Raw genomic sequence first — 16,693 nt, 5'->3', positions numbered from 1 at the left:
GCCTGAGGCAGGATGGGTATGTATTAGTTCTAGGAACTATTTAAAATATCCCCATCAATAGACCTACACTTGATTGAGCACTTGCTTTCTCCTGACTGTCTCCTGCTGGTTATGGGCTAAAGATTTTTCTCTGCAATACAGCCATCCACGCTTGTTTGATTTTCCCAGCAACTTTTTCTGATGAGGAAGACAGTAATAACACTTTTCTCAGTGCTGATGCAATAAATGACTGTTTCCTTTAGCAAAGCAAATACTCACTGGGGTGTGTAGGCCAAAACACCTGTGGTGTTCACCACTGCCAGTTTCGAGAGCATGTTTTTTTCCACATGAAAGTCTAACACCATCAGGAAACTGGTTTTGCACAGGGAGCCTGCATGAAAGTCATGCTTGGTCCTCTGTATAGCCTCCAGGAGCTGCAACATCCACCAGCCCAGGAGCATCACCACTGCTGTTACCAGAATGTTCCCAAACACAGCAGCACAGCAGTGCAGCGAGGGGTGAAAGCAAAGAGCAGCCACAAAAGAGCACTAGTCTCTAAGATACAGTGAGGCAAGCAAGCCCTATGGCAAGTGCAGGAGCCTGTCTGTTAATAGCTCAACAGCAGTGACAGCTATAAATTCAATCTAGCACGTTCCAATCAAATCTGTTGTGATCTCGAGCCCTTTGGGCCCCTTGTTGGCACCAAAAAGAACAATTGTGGTTCAACCTCAGCTGGAAACTAAGCCCCACACACCTACTTCCTCTCTTCCACCCTGTGAGATGGGGGAGAGAATCAGGAGAGTAAGAGTGAGAAAACTCACGGGTTGAGGTAAAGACAGTTTGATAGGTAAAGCAAAAGCTGAACACACAAGCAAGGCAAAACAAGGAATTCATTCACCACTGTCCATCATCAGGTAGGTGTTCAGCCATCTCCAGGACAGCAGGGCAACATCACAATTAATGATTACTTGGAAAGGCAGACGCCATCACTCTGAACATAGAATCATGGAATAGTTAGGGTTGGAAAGGCCCTTAAGATCATCTAGTTCCAACCCCCCTGCCATGGGCAGGGAGCACCTTACACTAATCCATGTCACCCAAGGCTCTAGACAACCTGTCCTTGAACACTGCCAGGGATGGAGCATTCACAACCTCCCTGGGCAACACATTCCAGTGCCTCACCACCCTAACAGGAAAGAATTTCCTCCTTATATCCAATCTAAACTTCCCCTGTTTAAGTTTTGACCCATTACCCCTTGTCCTGTCACTACAGTCCCTAATGAAGAGTCCGTCCCCAGCATCCCTATAGCACCCCTTCAGATACTGGAAGGCTGCTATGAGGTCTCCACACAGAACATCATATCCCCCCCTTCCTTCCTTCCTTCTTCCCCCAGCTTTATATGCTAAGCATGACACCATGTGGTGCGGGATATCCCTTTGGTCAGTTGTGATCAGCTGTCCTGCCTGTGTGTCCTCCCAGCTTCTTATGCAACCCCAGCCTGCTCACTGCTGGGGTGGTGAGAAGGCAGAAAAGGCCTTGGCTCTGTGTGAGCTCTGCTCAGCAGTAATGAAAACATCCCTGTGTTATTTCAGCACAAATCCAAAACACAGCCCCATACCAGCTACTATGAGGAAAATGAATTCTACCCCAGGAAACCCAACACACTGAAACCACAGCCTTGGTGTCTCAGATGTATATCTGTGCTGGTGAGCAAAAGGTTTTGAGATCATCTGAGAAATCAAATATGCTCCTTTGTTTCTCATGGTCTCCTGTCTCAGTTAATGAAAAGGCTTTTAACAGATTTCAGGAATTAGTTAAGGGTCTTCCTGGCTGTGATTTGAATGATCTTGAAGTCTTTTGCTGATGGCTTTTACAGCAACGGGTTTAGTCATGTCTTACAAATGAAAGACAAGTGCAAAATTCTCCTATATGATTTCCTTCTCATTTCTTTTTATAAGCTCCTGTTTGTTCTTATTTATGCAGTAAAAAAACACCTGTTAGTGAGAAGTAGGAGTTAAAATGATACTATGAAATGTCATGTGCTTTGCTCCATCACCTTCCTAGGTTATAAATACAGCAAATTTCTCTTTCCTTTCCAGTATTACTGCCTTGTGGTGGTCTTGTGATGAGGTGTGTGGCGTTCTGCAAGTTTAAATGGAGCAAAGAAGAGTCAAAGGCTCCGGGTGTTCTGCTTGCATAGCGGCTGTTCCAGTAGCAGAAAGTCAACCTGTTTCTTTAGTTGTGATCTTAGGAACATTTTCCTGTTTCTGTAGCCACTGACCCCCCCGGCTGGACCTTTGTGGGTCAGAGGAGGTTCTGTGACAGAGGCAGGAGAGATGGGGCAGTGTGCTGCCTTTCCATCCCATGACTGCCAGGCACTGCAGGAGGGTCCCAGGGAGTTCCCCAGAGCCTGGGTGCAATGTAAAGACATAACCATGACTGGAAACAGCTGGGAAGTGGTGGGAAGGCTTGCTCATCATCAGCCGTTCTTTGGATTAAAGAGGATGTCACTGCAAAAGTGTTTGGCCACCTGGCTTCCTCCCACAAAGTATGCCTGTATTTCTGGCTGGGAAGGGGCAGCCCAGATCTGATGTGTCACCTTGCAGCAGTGGCAGAGGTGCTCTCCTTCCACAGAGGGGCAGAGTTGTGGGCAGAGCAGTCTGCAGCATCCAAATGGTCCCAGAGGTTAACCCCTACTGAGTTCCCAACATTTCCTGCTGCCTCAAAGTGTATTTGGGGCATATTTGTTTGCAGCAAGGAAAGGAACAAGTAAAGAAAACCTCAGCTTTCTGTCGATAAGCGGCTGTCGGTCTTTGCTGTGAACAGGCTGCGTGTCTCTGAAGTGGCCTTTTGATGGAGGCATCCGTAGGTTAGGAGGGCTTGTCTGGTTTTTGCTATTCTGCTGCAGTCTCCCAGCACAGGGTCCCTCAGGTGTGGAGGTGCTTGAATGAGGCTTTGCACCATCAGATGCTATTAAAAATGCTGATTTTAAAATTTTTTTTTTCATGTATTCCTGAGGGTCAGAAATGTTCCTGACGCCAGGAGTGAGCCTGAAATAACCTGGGAGAGCATCCCTGGTGGAAAAATCTTTACTTGACCCAGAATTCATGTGCTCTTTTCTTATTGCCTACTGTTGTGGACCCCGGCCAAAGTGGGTCTGACTAATCTTTGCCTGTCACAGATCTGAGATGTGTTGGGAACCACCTCTTCTCTCTTTTTTGTCTTTTCCTTTTGAAAACTGAAGTGAAAGTTCATCAACCTGCACAGTTAAATGAGAGCTCCGCCAGCCAAATGAGGAAGTAAAACCTTCCCGTAGAGTTCTAACCTGCTCACTGCACTTGTTTGCTCTCAGTTGACATCAGCCTCACCATAAAGCCTCTAAATACGGGCTGATGACTTCCTTGTGAGCCTGGTACTGTTCTGAATTCAGCTTCTGGCTCATGAATGGTGGGACAACATTGCTGGGATGCAGAAGGAGCAGCTGCAGGTAAGGTGCAGGCGAGTGGGGCTGCCTACCTGCGCAGGTTGAACTCCAGGGGCTTGGCTTTGTTATTTTTGGCTAATGCAGCAGGTAAGGTGAGGAAGAAACAGGTGAATCTTTTCTTAGTCATCAGGATATGAAATCACTGGTCTTGTTTTGAAGGGTCTGTGTGCATCTCTAGTTTGTGAGTAAAAATTGCTGTTTTTCTGAAAGCAGAGCAGCCCATCTTCTGTCAGAGAGGCTGCTCATGGAAGGGCTCTAATGGGCTGGCAGACTCAGGTGGTTTACAGCGTGATTCTTAGGGACAGAGGAGATAGAGGAGGTGGCCCACACCTATGGTGTGAGGCGGAACACTGTCAGGGCAGGGAGCAGTTGCTGTGCACCTGGTGCGCAGCCTGGTTTAGAGAAGACCCAAACCTGCCCTGCCTTGACCATTACCAGGTCTGCCAGGGACCATGTCCCCGCTGCCTCTGCTCAGGCAGGACTGGGCTGTGGTGGGGCTTTGAGGAGCTCCACACCCCTCTGTGGTCCGAGGCTGTTGGAGTGGAAGTGCTGCTTAAACACATTCCTGCGGGGCACCTGGCCTTGCTCAGGTGGTTCCCAAGTGGAGCAAACTCCTGGAGGAAGACTAGGCAAGAATTGTTCTTTAACGTCATTCAAGATGAGGAATTAGAATGTAATCACTGCTTTTACCACTACTTACACCTGAAAGTTATAAGGCTACGTAGAAAAGTAAAGGTCAAAGTTGTATAAGGTGGGGTTATAACTAATTACCATGTTTTCCTGCTGAACTAATCAGTTTTAAATTTAGTGAACCCAATGCAGGTTTATTCCCCAGAGCTCAGGGAGCAGGGAGGGAGTTCTTAGTGCCTCGGTGTGCCAGATGATCTGGGAAGGAGAGCCAGTGAATGCAACGTGGTCATGGCCCTGGGCTTGTCATGGAGGTAGTTGTTTGGTCAATTAATTCTGCGTCATTTACTGACCACAAATAGTGAAGTATAGTGTACCCTTACGTGCTACACGTGGGTAGATGAGCCAGCCACAGCTTTTTCAGATGGCACCAATAGTTGTACAGATGTGGCAAGAGGAGCTTTGGTGCAAGTATGCCAACAGTGTCCAGAGAAATTTGGCTTGATGGATGAGTGGTCACTGTGTATGTCCTTCTCTTATCACGCTTGCTGGGCTGAGGCAGCTCTGAGTATGTCTGTATATGCTGCCCATCACCTTCATTTACTGTTTAGACCAGAAATGCAAACAGTGCAGCTCTGGAGAAGCTTCAAGCAGCTTTCTGCTACTTCTGTACACTCATTTCTGAATTATCAGACTATAAATGTAAGTGAATTTGAAAGTGTTTCTCAAATTGCTGCTTCCAACCGCTGCCCCGACGGCTTTCACAAAACAAGCTGCTTCTTTGAATGTAAAAGTCCTCCCTGAAACAGTGAATAACAGGAAAAGAGTAAGTCAGGCATCATGGGAACAGATAAGTGACAGAGTTTCGTAAGGGCTGTCTGTATTACACAGATGGGCACATACTAGGAAAGACAGAACTGTAAAAAACCATTCAGGGCTCCCAGGTACTTCGCAAACAATGTTTCCTTAACTTGCTCAATGAATTTTGGCTACACTTGCCCAGTTACTATGGCATCTGAGCCCATGCAACAACACTCAACAGATCTTTATCGGTGGCTGGCAAACCACACTGAGCACACTGAAAATCCCCAGTTACACCGTCCTTCGTATCACTTCCTGTGAGATAAGTCTGAAGAACACATCTACGCATACAGTGTGTTTGTGTACAGACAGGCTTGCATAGCTCATGCAGTAGGATGACACCTGTCTGACATAACTCCTGGAACGTGACAAGCGTTGCATGGGACACTCCAGTGCTTTATAAACAAGCATGGACCAGAAGGATGCTTTAATGCTGAGAGAAGACTGGAGAGTCTCTTCAGAGATGAGATAGTCTCTTTGCTGTACACTGGGCAGGCAACTGAAAGTTCTTCCTTAAAACCTGTGTTTTGTTGTTTGTGATCTCTCCCTCCTTAAAGCTGATCCCTGTTGGACAAGGCTGGGAAGACAGGAGCAGTGGGTTTAAAGGAACTTGCTAAGATGGCACTGGCCAGTTCGCTTCCTAGCAAACCAGTACCACCGCACTCTGGAGAAGTTTCTGCAGCAAGGGTGGAAGCTCACCAGAGCAAGATGGATTTCTTCTGCAAGCTGGGCTATGGTAAGCAGGACATCTGCAAAGTGCTGGAGAACCTGGGCCAAGAGGCCCTGGTGGATGATGTGCTGAAAGAGCTGATTCGGATGGGGAGCAGACCTCAAGCTCTGGAGAGCCAAGCTCAGCCTTCTGCACTAAAACTTGTTGCCCGTGGATCATCCAGCACTGCACCAGGGTCAAAGTGGCTCAGAGAAGGTGAAAGTGATTCTTCTGATTACTTGAGACCCATTGTGATTGACGGCAGCAATGTTGCAATGAGGTAAGCTGTGTTTCATAAAAGGGATCCCTCTTACAGGTCTTTTCCAACCTAGCTGATTCTATGATTCTATTCCTGTGAAGTTCTGAATTTTAAGGGTGATGGCTTGAAGCATGCTTTCTTCAGGTGAGACGCGCACTGATGTATTTGACGTATAATGTATGAACAACCGCTTATTCCTGTTCTTTGGCTGAGGCACAGCTTCTAGGGACCTGCTGTCTCTCTGCCCATAAACACACAGGCCAGATGCAATCACTGGCTCACTCTGCACTTTGACCTTTTATAAGCCAACAGCTAGCTAACCACTACTGTTTATTGCTGTACAATTCAGCAGCTCTCTCTCCCTTTTAGTTCACCTAAAAGGAATTCATGTTTCTCTGTCTTTTCAAACGGGTACCTAGGACTTCTAAACCCATATGTGGAGGTGTTTCCAGGGAAAACTGGTCAACAGCTAGAACAGCCTAAGTAACCTAAGAAGGAGAGGGAAAATAAAGATGGGTTACTGTGGTTCCTAACAACATCACGGTTGTACTGTTTTGACTTGCAAGTAAACCTCAGCAATGTTCCTGGATTGTATATTTTTTGTTGGGTTTTGGTTTGACTTCATTTTTATAGAAATATCAGGGAATTGATAGTTGATGTGTACTGAATAGTCTTGTTTCCTCCTTTATTAATTCTGTTCATGTTTCACAGCATCTCATCCTGGCCAACTACATTTCCTAAGGAGTGTCCTGATCCTGAAAGCACTCTTACTGGTGGAGAGCCTGGCACATCCATGTGGATAGGAAATCCAAAGACAGCAATGGGTTTCCCTCTGTTTATGTGCATAATATCAAGGGCCAGAGGCTGTGACAGTCCAGGACGCACTGGCTATCTCAGTTTTTCCCTGTTAACTTCCCTGTCCACTCAGCAAGGCCAAGCCCGTCCCTGCAGGTTGGGACCGGGCAGGGGAGGGTTAGCTTTGGCGTGAGGTGAGACCACATCCCTTCTGGTTAGAGGGCAAAGGTAGGCAGCACATCGAGAGCAACTGGAGACTAAGCAAATTATGCCATCTTCTGGATGTAGGGAGAAATCCCACCCAAAACTGAGCGGTCCCTCACTCAGTGCAGCTCATGGATGAGAAGTATGGAACAGAGCAGAATCGCTCAGTTTGGCTGGGCCAGGAGCTTGGTAGACATCTCTTATGATCTCCTGCCCCATTTGCATTTTCACCCTAGACCCTCCTTATGGTGTCCTTGTCTCTCTGCAAAAGAAGTGCCTGAGCTGAGCACCAACCTTCTCATAGTGTTAAGGGCAATAGTACCCCTGACCGGCCATGTGCTCCATTCTCTGGACACAGCCTTGTCTTCACAGATTTGCTGGGGCTTTTTTAGAAGTGAACAAGGGAGAGAACAGCATTGTTTCCATGGGAAAAGAAGATGTGCCCTTGCCACTGAGCAGGAGGCCCAGCATAGTTCGGTAGCTAACAAAACAGTGCATGTTTTGATCTTGGAATACTCTGGGAAAGCTCTGAGACCACCCTGCTGTGCCAGCCTGTGCACAGGAGCTTGCTGGACAGAGGTTATTTCAGACAAGCATTGTTACAGATGGCTTGAGCTAGCTATGGAAAATAACCTTGCCTTCAGCCAGTCTCACTAGTCAAGCATCTCAGTACACTCTGTGTTTCCCTCAGATGTAATGAGAAGCTTACCTATCTCCTGCCTGTCCACGGGAAGCAGGCAGGATGGTTTAGCAAGCTTAGTGATACGTACGGTGTTTTCTTCCTGGGCCAGAGGAGTCCTACCTTGGTCTCTCTCTCTTCATCAAAGCTGTGCCGGATGCTGTGTCATAACCATATGGAAATGGTGCCATTTGCAGTTTCAAAGGGAGGTGTTTTGACTAAATATCTCTCAGAAGGGTCGGAATTGCACAATTTAAAAGGGAGTCACTGTGTGCTAATTATGGATTAATCGCTGGAGTCACAGTGAAACCAAATTGCTGCTTCAGCTTCTGAAAGATGGGCCCTGCTGGTCTGTGACCTGAGTGCAATGTACCCTGTTGCTGGCAGGAGGGAGAGAGACGGGAGTGAGTTACACCAGATCAGTTATGGTCCATGGACTGTGGGTGTGTGTGGGAAAGGTGACTGACAGGAGCTAGTCTGTGTCAAGCAGCACAGACTCATGACACAGGGAGAATGTAAGATTTTGAAGCCCCTGCTCTATTGCACAGCAGACGTTGCTGTTCAGTTGTGTTGACCCTTCCATGCACCATCCCGGTACATACTATTTTAGATATACACTCCCCAGGTTTGGCTGTAGCAATGTAGCAGCAACTGGATTAACTGATAACACTGAGAAACAGTTCCAGGTGCCTCTTCTTGCTTGTTGTGCTTGGCATTTTGGGCAAATCGCTTGTGATTGAGCTCTTTACCTTCTGCACTGGGGGCATATCTAGATCTCCCTTCCTAAAGCTGACAGGATTATACATATGAGTAGTCAATGTTGAAACAGGCTGTTGCTGGATTTTGTTTGAGTAATGACACTGAAGATGTACCTAGACTTCCTTTTAATGGCAGTTATCTGAAAAAGTCACCAGAATTTCCAGTTCATCTCTCCAGGTGACTTTACACATATCCTGGGCAGATCCTATTCTTTAAAACCAAACACAACAGCTGTTCCAGAATGGATGTTAGATGTGTCGAGCACTTCAGACAGTTCATTATTGGTGAGAGTTTATTAAGACTTCCTATTGCCTGGGTATCTATTCATAACCCCGCCCCAGGTTCTTCCTCCAAACTGTATTGTTTTTCATTTGTGGTCACCGTCTCAGCACTGAAACTTTTCTTAGTGTAAAATGGAGCTTTGGTTTTGAGATTGATGTAGGCAGAATCTAGAGATGAATTCCTGGGGGACAGTGGGAGAGGCATTTAGGACTGTGGCATCGACCTTGACTGGTCCATCGCTGCAGGTAGGTGTAGTAACCCAGTGAGTCATTTACAAGTCCATTTGCAGAGGTAAAAGCCTGAGTGAGACTGTGTTAATACTATCCAGCAAGCTCAAAGTACAAGGACGAGGTTTGTGTAGATACTGGGAGCGCATTTAATGCAATCACTATTGCATTACTATTATCCATTTTAGGACTTTGTGAAGAGTCTGGTTTTGTTTCTTTGTGCAGAAATGGTTAACAAATGCACCCTTACAAGTGCACTGCTCTGTAGCAAATTACAAGCAATAAGAACTTTCAAGGTGAGGGAACTTAGGAAGGATACCACCCCTAATTGTTTTTATTGAGGTTTTCTGTGTCTTGCTCTAGAAGCCACCCTGCCTGCATCCTCTGCAGCACCTGTCCCAGGACTTTCCTACCTCTCTGTGCAATGAAAACAAAATCCACCAACTAGGGCAAGATAAACATGTGCCCAAGGTGCCTGTGGCTATCTCCACTGAGGTCTTGTCCCTTTTTTGGAGTCCTGGGTTAGAGTTTCTGCATTTCCCAATCTGCCTTTTATAGCTTTGCTTCCCCCATAGTTCGACTCCTGTTTCCAGATGAAGTTAGCAGCTGAATGGCCTGTGATCACAATTGCAGCCTCTTCAGACATTAAAATCCCTGATGTCACTGTTACGACAGAAGAAAATACCCATGTTTTGTTTCATAAGAGATCCTCATGGTTTCTGCTTGTGCTGGAAGAACCTCTCGCTCCTCAAACCATTACTAGACAAGGCACGTGAAGGGTCTGACACAGCCCAATATCTTTCTGGTACTCTAGGCCCCAAGTCCATCCAAATACAGATGGAAGAAACAGGCATGGGCAACAGGCTTGGGTAGCTGCAGGTCATAGATATGGGGGATAGGATACCTCTGTTTTTAAGCATCCAAACTTTTTCAGATAACAAGTATTTTGTTCTGCTGGAGGAAGTGTTTGGCTCTGTCCATCCAGGACACCCTGCCAGGCTGTTTTCTTGGAAACCGGTGAATGACTCACAAGCTGTTTGTTTTGCCTGTTCGTTAGTGGCTCAGTTAAAGAGAACTCAGCTTCTTGAAACTTTTGCCTCACCATCCTTTTCCTACTAAAAAATGGTTTTTATTATAGTCACGGAAACAAAGAGGTGTTCTCCTGCTGGGGGATCCAGCTGGCAGTGGATTGGTTTCGAGAGAGGGGGCACACGTACATCAAGGTTTTCGTCCCACTCTGGAGGAAGGAGCCCCCTCGCCAAGAGAGTCCCATTGCAGGTAGGTCCCCGTCCTGGGCATCATTTGGCAACCAGTAGGTGCAGTTTGGAGACAGGGGGTGTGAACAGTACAGTTCTGTCCCATAGAGATAAGTGAAGTGCAAGTTGTGTATCAGGATTTTGTCACTTAAATTAGTCATTATTGCCTCACATGCTTGGCTAGCAGATAAATCTGCTTACAAGGCTTTGTTATACGGCTTTGAACCTTTTGCTTTACAAGCACAAATTGCTGCCAGCTGAGTTAAAGGAGTCTCTCAGCTTGCAATGAGTCTGCAGAGCTTTTAAGGCCAGCCAGGAGACAATGATATGGTTGCACACATTATCCAAAGGTGGCAGTAGCCAAAGCATTCACTATTGCATTACTATTATCTGATGGAGAAGCTGCACAGGTTCCTCTTCCAGGAGAAAGAAATGCATCAGCTGAAGGCTGTGGAGGGTGGTGAAATTTAGTTTGTATGGAAAAAAATTTGCCAGCTTTGTGCCAGCGGTTTGGTGCCTTCAGATGAGGTGGCTGGAGATCCACCTTTCGGCATAGAGGAAAAATAGCAGAAGAATAAGTTTATTTTTTTATCTGTTTATTTTATCAGGCACATTTTACCTCTAAGTAAAGCTCATATCGGGACTGATTATGAGCTATCTAGCAGGGTAAAAAGGACGCTACAGTGGTTCAGAATGCCCCTGGTGTAGAATTCAAGCCATCCTTTACAGATAGACATCAAAAAAAAAGAGTGTCTCACATTTTAGAAGTAGGCTGTTTTGTAAAAACCCCTAATTTTCAAGTTGTCAAATAGTCACCAGATATCAATGCATCTGAGAGTCACATCACTGTCAGTTGCCTACACTGCCAAAACTTCTTTAGATTCCTGCAGGTTTCTAGCATGTCTTTGAGAGCCGGTCACTGTTAGTTAATTAGTTTCTCTTGCTAATTTTTAATCCCCTTCTATTTCTGCCAACCATCCCACCAGATCAGCACATCCTTGAAGAGCTCGAGAAGCAATCGATCCTCGTGTACACCCCATCCCGGAAGGTGAAAGGCAAGAGGGTAGTTTGCTATGATGATCGCTATATAGTGAAAGTTGCTTATGAGAAAGATGGAGTCATTGTTTCCAATGACAATTACCGGGATCTTCAGAATGAAAACCCTGAGTGGAAATGGTTTATTGAGCAGCGACTACTCATGTACTCATTTGTCAGTAACAGGTAAGGGACGGCTGTTGTCGAACACTCTTGAATTTAAACATCATGGGCCAAGTCAGCTCCAACACCACTGCACCTCCCACCACTGGCAGAATACACAAGCCTTTTTCTGAAGGAATTTACCATAACTTTCCTCATCTCATTTCTTCAGTTCCTCCTCCCTCAGCTCTGGTCTTAAACCCCCCATGTCATCCTTCAGTGAACTTCTATATTCAAATGGCAGCATTAGTGACCAGCTTTTCTTCTGTCTAATCCAACTGGGGTGTTAAACTAAGACTTGGTATCTTTCAATTTCTATTTCCTGTAAGAAACAGAATGAAACCTGTGAAAGGAGGCTGGCTATCTGGCAGTATTTCTAATTCCCTTAAAGGCAGAAGAGCACCTTTTCCTATGCCTTTGTAATCATAACTTTCTAGAAGAAGAGAAGTAAGAAGCTGGTCTCTCTGGCCTTTACCACCCCCACTGTGGAAGGTTTTCATTAAGGCACATGCACGCTGCCTGCAAAGCTGAGCTGTGTGCTCCTCAGTCTGTATGTACTGACCTTGTCTGAGTGTTCTAGTAGCAGAGGTGTTCATTAGCCACCAGTTTGGCTGGGGAAGTACGCTCAGAGGCATCCATTGTGCATGGATGAGTGTGAGCAGAGAAGCCATCTTACACTGTGGCATTCTCTATGGGTCAGGATGGAGACTTGGCGTTCCTGCCACCAGAACTGGATGGCAGCGCTCGGCGCTGGGTTTCAGTTTCCCTGTAACGCTGTTCACAGAAATGTAGCCACTGAACACCAGCATACTGTATCTCTCAAAGCTCCAGTCTTTCATCTCCAGCTACCACCAGGCTTCTCCCCTAGTTACTAATGGGTTACAAATATTTATATGATATTTTCCTTCCTATTTCATAGTGATTGCCAGACCTTTTCAGAACTCTTCCCTCAGAAAGTCTAGCTGTTACTGTGAAGCCCCTTTGAGTAGTTTCAGCAAGACCCTGCACAGCTTTGAGAACCCCTCTAAAATCACAGCCTGAAGTTGGAGGTTTCAGTCCCCTTCTGTGGATAACCAAATTCCCTGAGTGCCTTCTTTCCCTCCTGCCAGTGACTCCCTTCATCCAACAAAGGGGTTTTCCATGAGTGGGTGCACTGCAGATTCATTTGCAAACAAGTCCAGAGATAACAACTAGTTTTCTTCCTGAAGCACCACATTCATGTACTGGCATAGAAGAATTATTAACAGTTTCATCTGAGCATTTTGCAGGCCTTGTAGTGGGAAGCCTTTACTGAACCTTTGAAAAAGGCTGGGCTAGTTTATCACAAGTGACCAGCTGTAGCTCTCGATTAACTTCTGGCTTTTTAATCCTCATTCTCCTACAAGTATTTAGTAAGAGAAAAGTGAGTTTGCTGTGGAAAGGAGCTGATGGTGAGGACTGAGGCGCTGGGACCACAGAGGAGTTTGCTGCTGCTGCTTCAGAGAAGAAGGATGCTGCCACAGCCAGGGCTTCTGGCTGGCCAGAGCCACAGCAAGCTGCTGTGCCTTTCCAGCTCTTTTGTGTTATGAGGGAAAACCAACAGCTACATGAAGGTGAAGAACTGATGTCTTGTCAGGCATGACGGCTGTGCATAGGAACAGAGCTTGGCTCCTGAAAGCCAGGCCACAAAAGGATCACGAGGATTTTCTACCCTAAGCTTGAGCTGTGGTGGCACTTTAGCTCCTAAAGATAAAAAGGTGTTTCTGTTACTCCTGTGGCTTTTTCCTTTTTCAGGTTTATGCCTCCTGATGACCCGTTAGGCCGGCATGGACCTACACTTAATAACTTCCTCAGCAAAAAGCCAGTGCTTCCTGAACCAAAATGGCAGCCTTGCCCCTATGGTGGGTTTCTCCTTGTGCTGTGAACTCCTCTTCCTCTTGCCATTTGCTTCCCAGCAGTGCTTTCCTTCGGCTAAGGTCCCCCACCATTATCATGTGCTGTCCTGCTTCTTGTGGTAGGGACTGGGTCAGGGCTGCACAGACGTGTGATGCTTTTTTTTCCCTCTCCTGCTGAAGTGGTTTCAGCCCCAGCAAAGGCAGCAGCTCTGGCTCCCATCCTTGCCTACACCCAGCACCCAAACCAGGCGCTGCAGCTGTGCTGATGCCCCAGCCTGCACGCAGATTTCACTTTGCAGAGTGGACTTGTGTCATGGCACTGGGGAAAGGCCATCCAAACACTTTCCCCTTTCCCCTCCCAACAGCTTTCCAGTAATGCACAGGTTTTTCAGAGGTAAATCCCTATACATGCCCTTTTTTAAAGCAGCCCTTTGTAGCAGCAGGTCTCCCAGCCCACTGAGAGCAGCAGCCAGAACATAAATGAGTTTCAGACACTTCCAAAATAGCAGAAACTTGCTTTCACTGCTGCTTCCCCTTGCTATTTTGGACAGCAGTATGTAAATCTGGGGTCAGAAGTTCTGAACTGGAAAACAGCTACTTCCCTTCTGCTGTTTGTGCTCCCCATACCCCTGCAAATATGTAGTGCTGGGAAGAAGCGATGAGTATATCAACTGATATGGGAGCTAGTGACAACCTCCTGCTCTGATTTTTTTTATTCTTTCAGGTAAAAAGTGCACCTATGGCAATAAATGCAAATTTTACCACCCAGAGAGACTGCACCAAGCTCAGCTCACAGTTGCTGATGAGCTCAGGGCTAAAATAAATGTCCCGTTAAGCATGGGCAAAGAGGAAGAGCCATATAGGACTGGAGGAGAGTCTGTGCCCTGTGGTGCCTGTACAGAAACCCTGCGAGAAGGTAGTGGCTGCACAGGAGCTTCCTGTTATTCAGGATGGTCCCAAGGGAGATGTCCTGAGCAGCCTTCCAGTGGCTGGGCCAGCAGCTCTGGCTCTGACTTGTGTCTGGACCAGCGCTTGCTGCAGCCAGAGCCATGGCAAGACCATCCACTCCTGGAGAAGATGTCAGCACTATCCATTGGTGATGACACCTACGGCTACAACTGGTCCATACATACACATCAGGACAGAGGAGTGATGGACAGCCCTCACCAGTTCAGCAACCTCAGGGACAACCCATACACGCTTCATCACTCCCATAGCTTGGACCACACCAGCTTACCGGGACGCCCTTTCCAGCAAACGGTGCTCCCTCCGGTGTCGAGTGGGATGTGCCCAGACCACAGCTGGCCGCAGGAGGGCTGCAGCACCCACAGGATCAGTCAGAGGAGCCGCTATGCCCCTGATGGTGCTCAGCACAGACAGGCCCTGGGGACTCAGCACCACATTTTGCCGCAGTCTTCAGCTCTTCCCGCTGACCTGCCTCACTCTTACAGTGAGCATCACCTGCAGCAGCAGGAGCATCGCTTCCGCAGCCGGCCCCCACAGCAGCCCTTCATGTTAGACTCCAGAAATGGACTGGGCTTCTACCAGAAAACCTATGCATACCCCGATACCTCTTACAGTGACCACTGGCCCACTCCAGCTGTAAGGCCACCCTCTGCCCAGCAACCAAACACACACAGGGAGCTGTGCTCCCTTTTCCCTTACAGTGATGTGAACCATGTCATGGCTTTGTACCCCAATATTGAGGATATTGCTATATTGACTTTATTGATTCAAAGACACAGAAATTTGTGAAGCCTCCAGATCAAACCTTTCCTGACAATCACGAGTCCCGGGCAAATAACATGCTACTCTGAGCCTTAACCAAGTGTTATTAAAGGGCTTTATGGCAAACACCGTAGCTGCTCTGGGAGCACAGGTCTAAGCATCAACCAGCTATGTCACATGGGGCACCAAGTCAAGACACAGGCTGCCATTCACCACAGTGGGAGCTCATTCCCCTCCCTGTCAGCATTTGAACCTCAGTAGTGACTGGGTTCAGGATGGCAGAGATCTTTGTTGATGCCTTGAAAGAATAGACATGTTTTAAAAACCCTAAGCCTATTGCTCAGCTATTGTAAAAGAGCCATGCTCCATGTGAAGGGCTCTGCACTGACCTCCCATGCCTACTTGCTCAGCTATAGGCAAAAAATAATTTGGCCCATTTCCCCTGACACAGGGCTGTGCTCCCTGCTAGAAGGAGCCTTTGAATCCGTACCACTGGCTGTATCAGTGAGCTTTCAAAGGCACATCTCGCATTTATAAACCAAAGCAGTGAACACACAGAGTCTCTAGCAGAGGCGTGAAGGTCCAGCAGAGAAGCTGCAGGTACCTTTCTCAGGGATCGCATACGATAGAAGTCAAATCAGGGAAGTCATCTCCAGTATAAGTCCTGATGTGGACCGAGAGCTTGGGGTTGTTAATTAAAAAAGGAGGCACAGATGATGCCAAAGAGACTGGGGGGGGGGGGGGGAAGCTTTGAAGTGTCTCTGTTGTATTGAAAAAATCCTGTTATTGACTTAACCCTTAATTACCGAACATGGTCCCATAATGCAACTGTACAGCTGATTTATGATTGCAAACATTTAAACTGTGCTCTGCTGGGACATGTTTGATCCTCAGTAAATTGTAAAACTGCTAATCTCTGCATTATTCCACTGAACTCTTCAGGTTATAATTCAAAGATTAAGGTTGAAGCTGAAGGGCGTTAGCATTATACCAAAGTTCAAGTATGTCAGTATGACATGTTTTAGAAACGCTTTAACACATCATAAAGTGGTCACCTACAACTCTTTGTTCCAAATAACATTGTCTTCTTTCCTTTGTATTTTATTTTTCCATTACTCTCAGCACTGATGCTTCACCAGTTCCAGCATTCAGGTGGGATTCACAAACGCTCTGACCCGGTGCTGTTTCTATCAGGTATTTAGCAGTTGGTGATGTTGATCTCAAGCAAGAGTCAAACGTGGCCCTCACTGACACCACTGAATTCTTTTGTTTTCAAAGAAGTGACCTTTAGTGACATCATCACATGATGCATGATTTGGAAGTGGTGACAGTTCGACCTGTTTCCTTCTGGAAAGCACCAGCAGCTTTTCTTGGTTAGTGTTGTTTGAAGAATGTTCAGGAAATAAGCACATTGTATCAGTTTGATCATCTATGGCCACATGGTTGGCTCCAAGAAATCCTAACCATGGGGGTGGGGGCATGACCTGTCTTCACAGAGCAGAACAGTTTTTTCCACATGTAATGAATTATCCACTAGCTACTGTCACAATATAGATAACTGTCTGTCCTGGGCTCAGCAGTAGCAGTCATTTTTCTCGTTCTTAGTAGCTGGTGCAGTGCTGTGTGTTTGACTTTAGCCTGAGAACGACGTTGACAGCAGCAACTAAAAACATTGGTGTGTTAAGTAATGCTTACTCTGATCAAGGACTTTTCAGTCCCATGCTCTGCCAGTGAGAAGGGGCACAAGAAGCCAGGAGGAAGCAGAGATGGGA

The 16,693-nt window shown here is 46.7% G+C and overlaps 1 protein-coding gene across 1 annotated transcript; it reads left to right on the top strand.

Annotated features, from left to right (window-relative positions):
* The first annotated feature begins 4,467 nt into the window (after nt 1–4,467).
* ZC3H12D (zinc finger CCCH-type containing 12D) lies at nt 4,468–15,999 on the top strand. The gene is made up of 5 exons (XM_062641652.1): nt 4,468–5,941; nt 10,005–10,144; nt 11,109–11,343; nt 13,093–13,199; nt 13,918–15,999. Exons 1-5 carry the CDS (start codon nt 5,571–5,573, stop codon nt 14,946–14,948), a joined length of 1,884 nt encoding a protein of 627 aa, XP_062497636.1. The 5' UTR covers nt 4,468–5,570; the 3' UTR covers nt 14,949–15,999.
* The last annotated feature ends 694 nt before the right edge of the window (nt 16,000–16,693 follow it).

This window comes from Pezoporus occidentalis, unplaced genomic scaffold, assembly GCF_034315485.1.
Source record: "Pezoporus occidentalis ecotype Australia unplaced genomic scaffold, CSIRO_AGI_Poc_V1 ctg7, whole genome shotgun sequence".
NCBI lineage: Eukaryota > Metazoa > Chordata > Aves > Psittaciformes > Psittacidae > Pezoporus > Pezoporus occidentalis.
The sequence above is the reverse complement of the archived record's forward strand: the minus strand, read 5'-3'. Positions and strand labels throughout refer to the sequence as shown.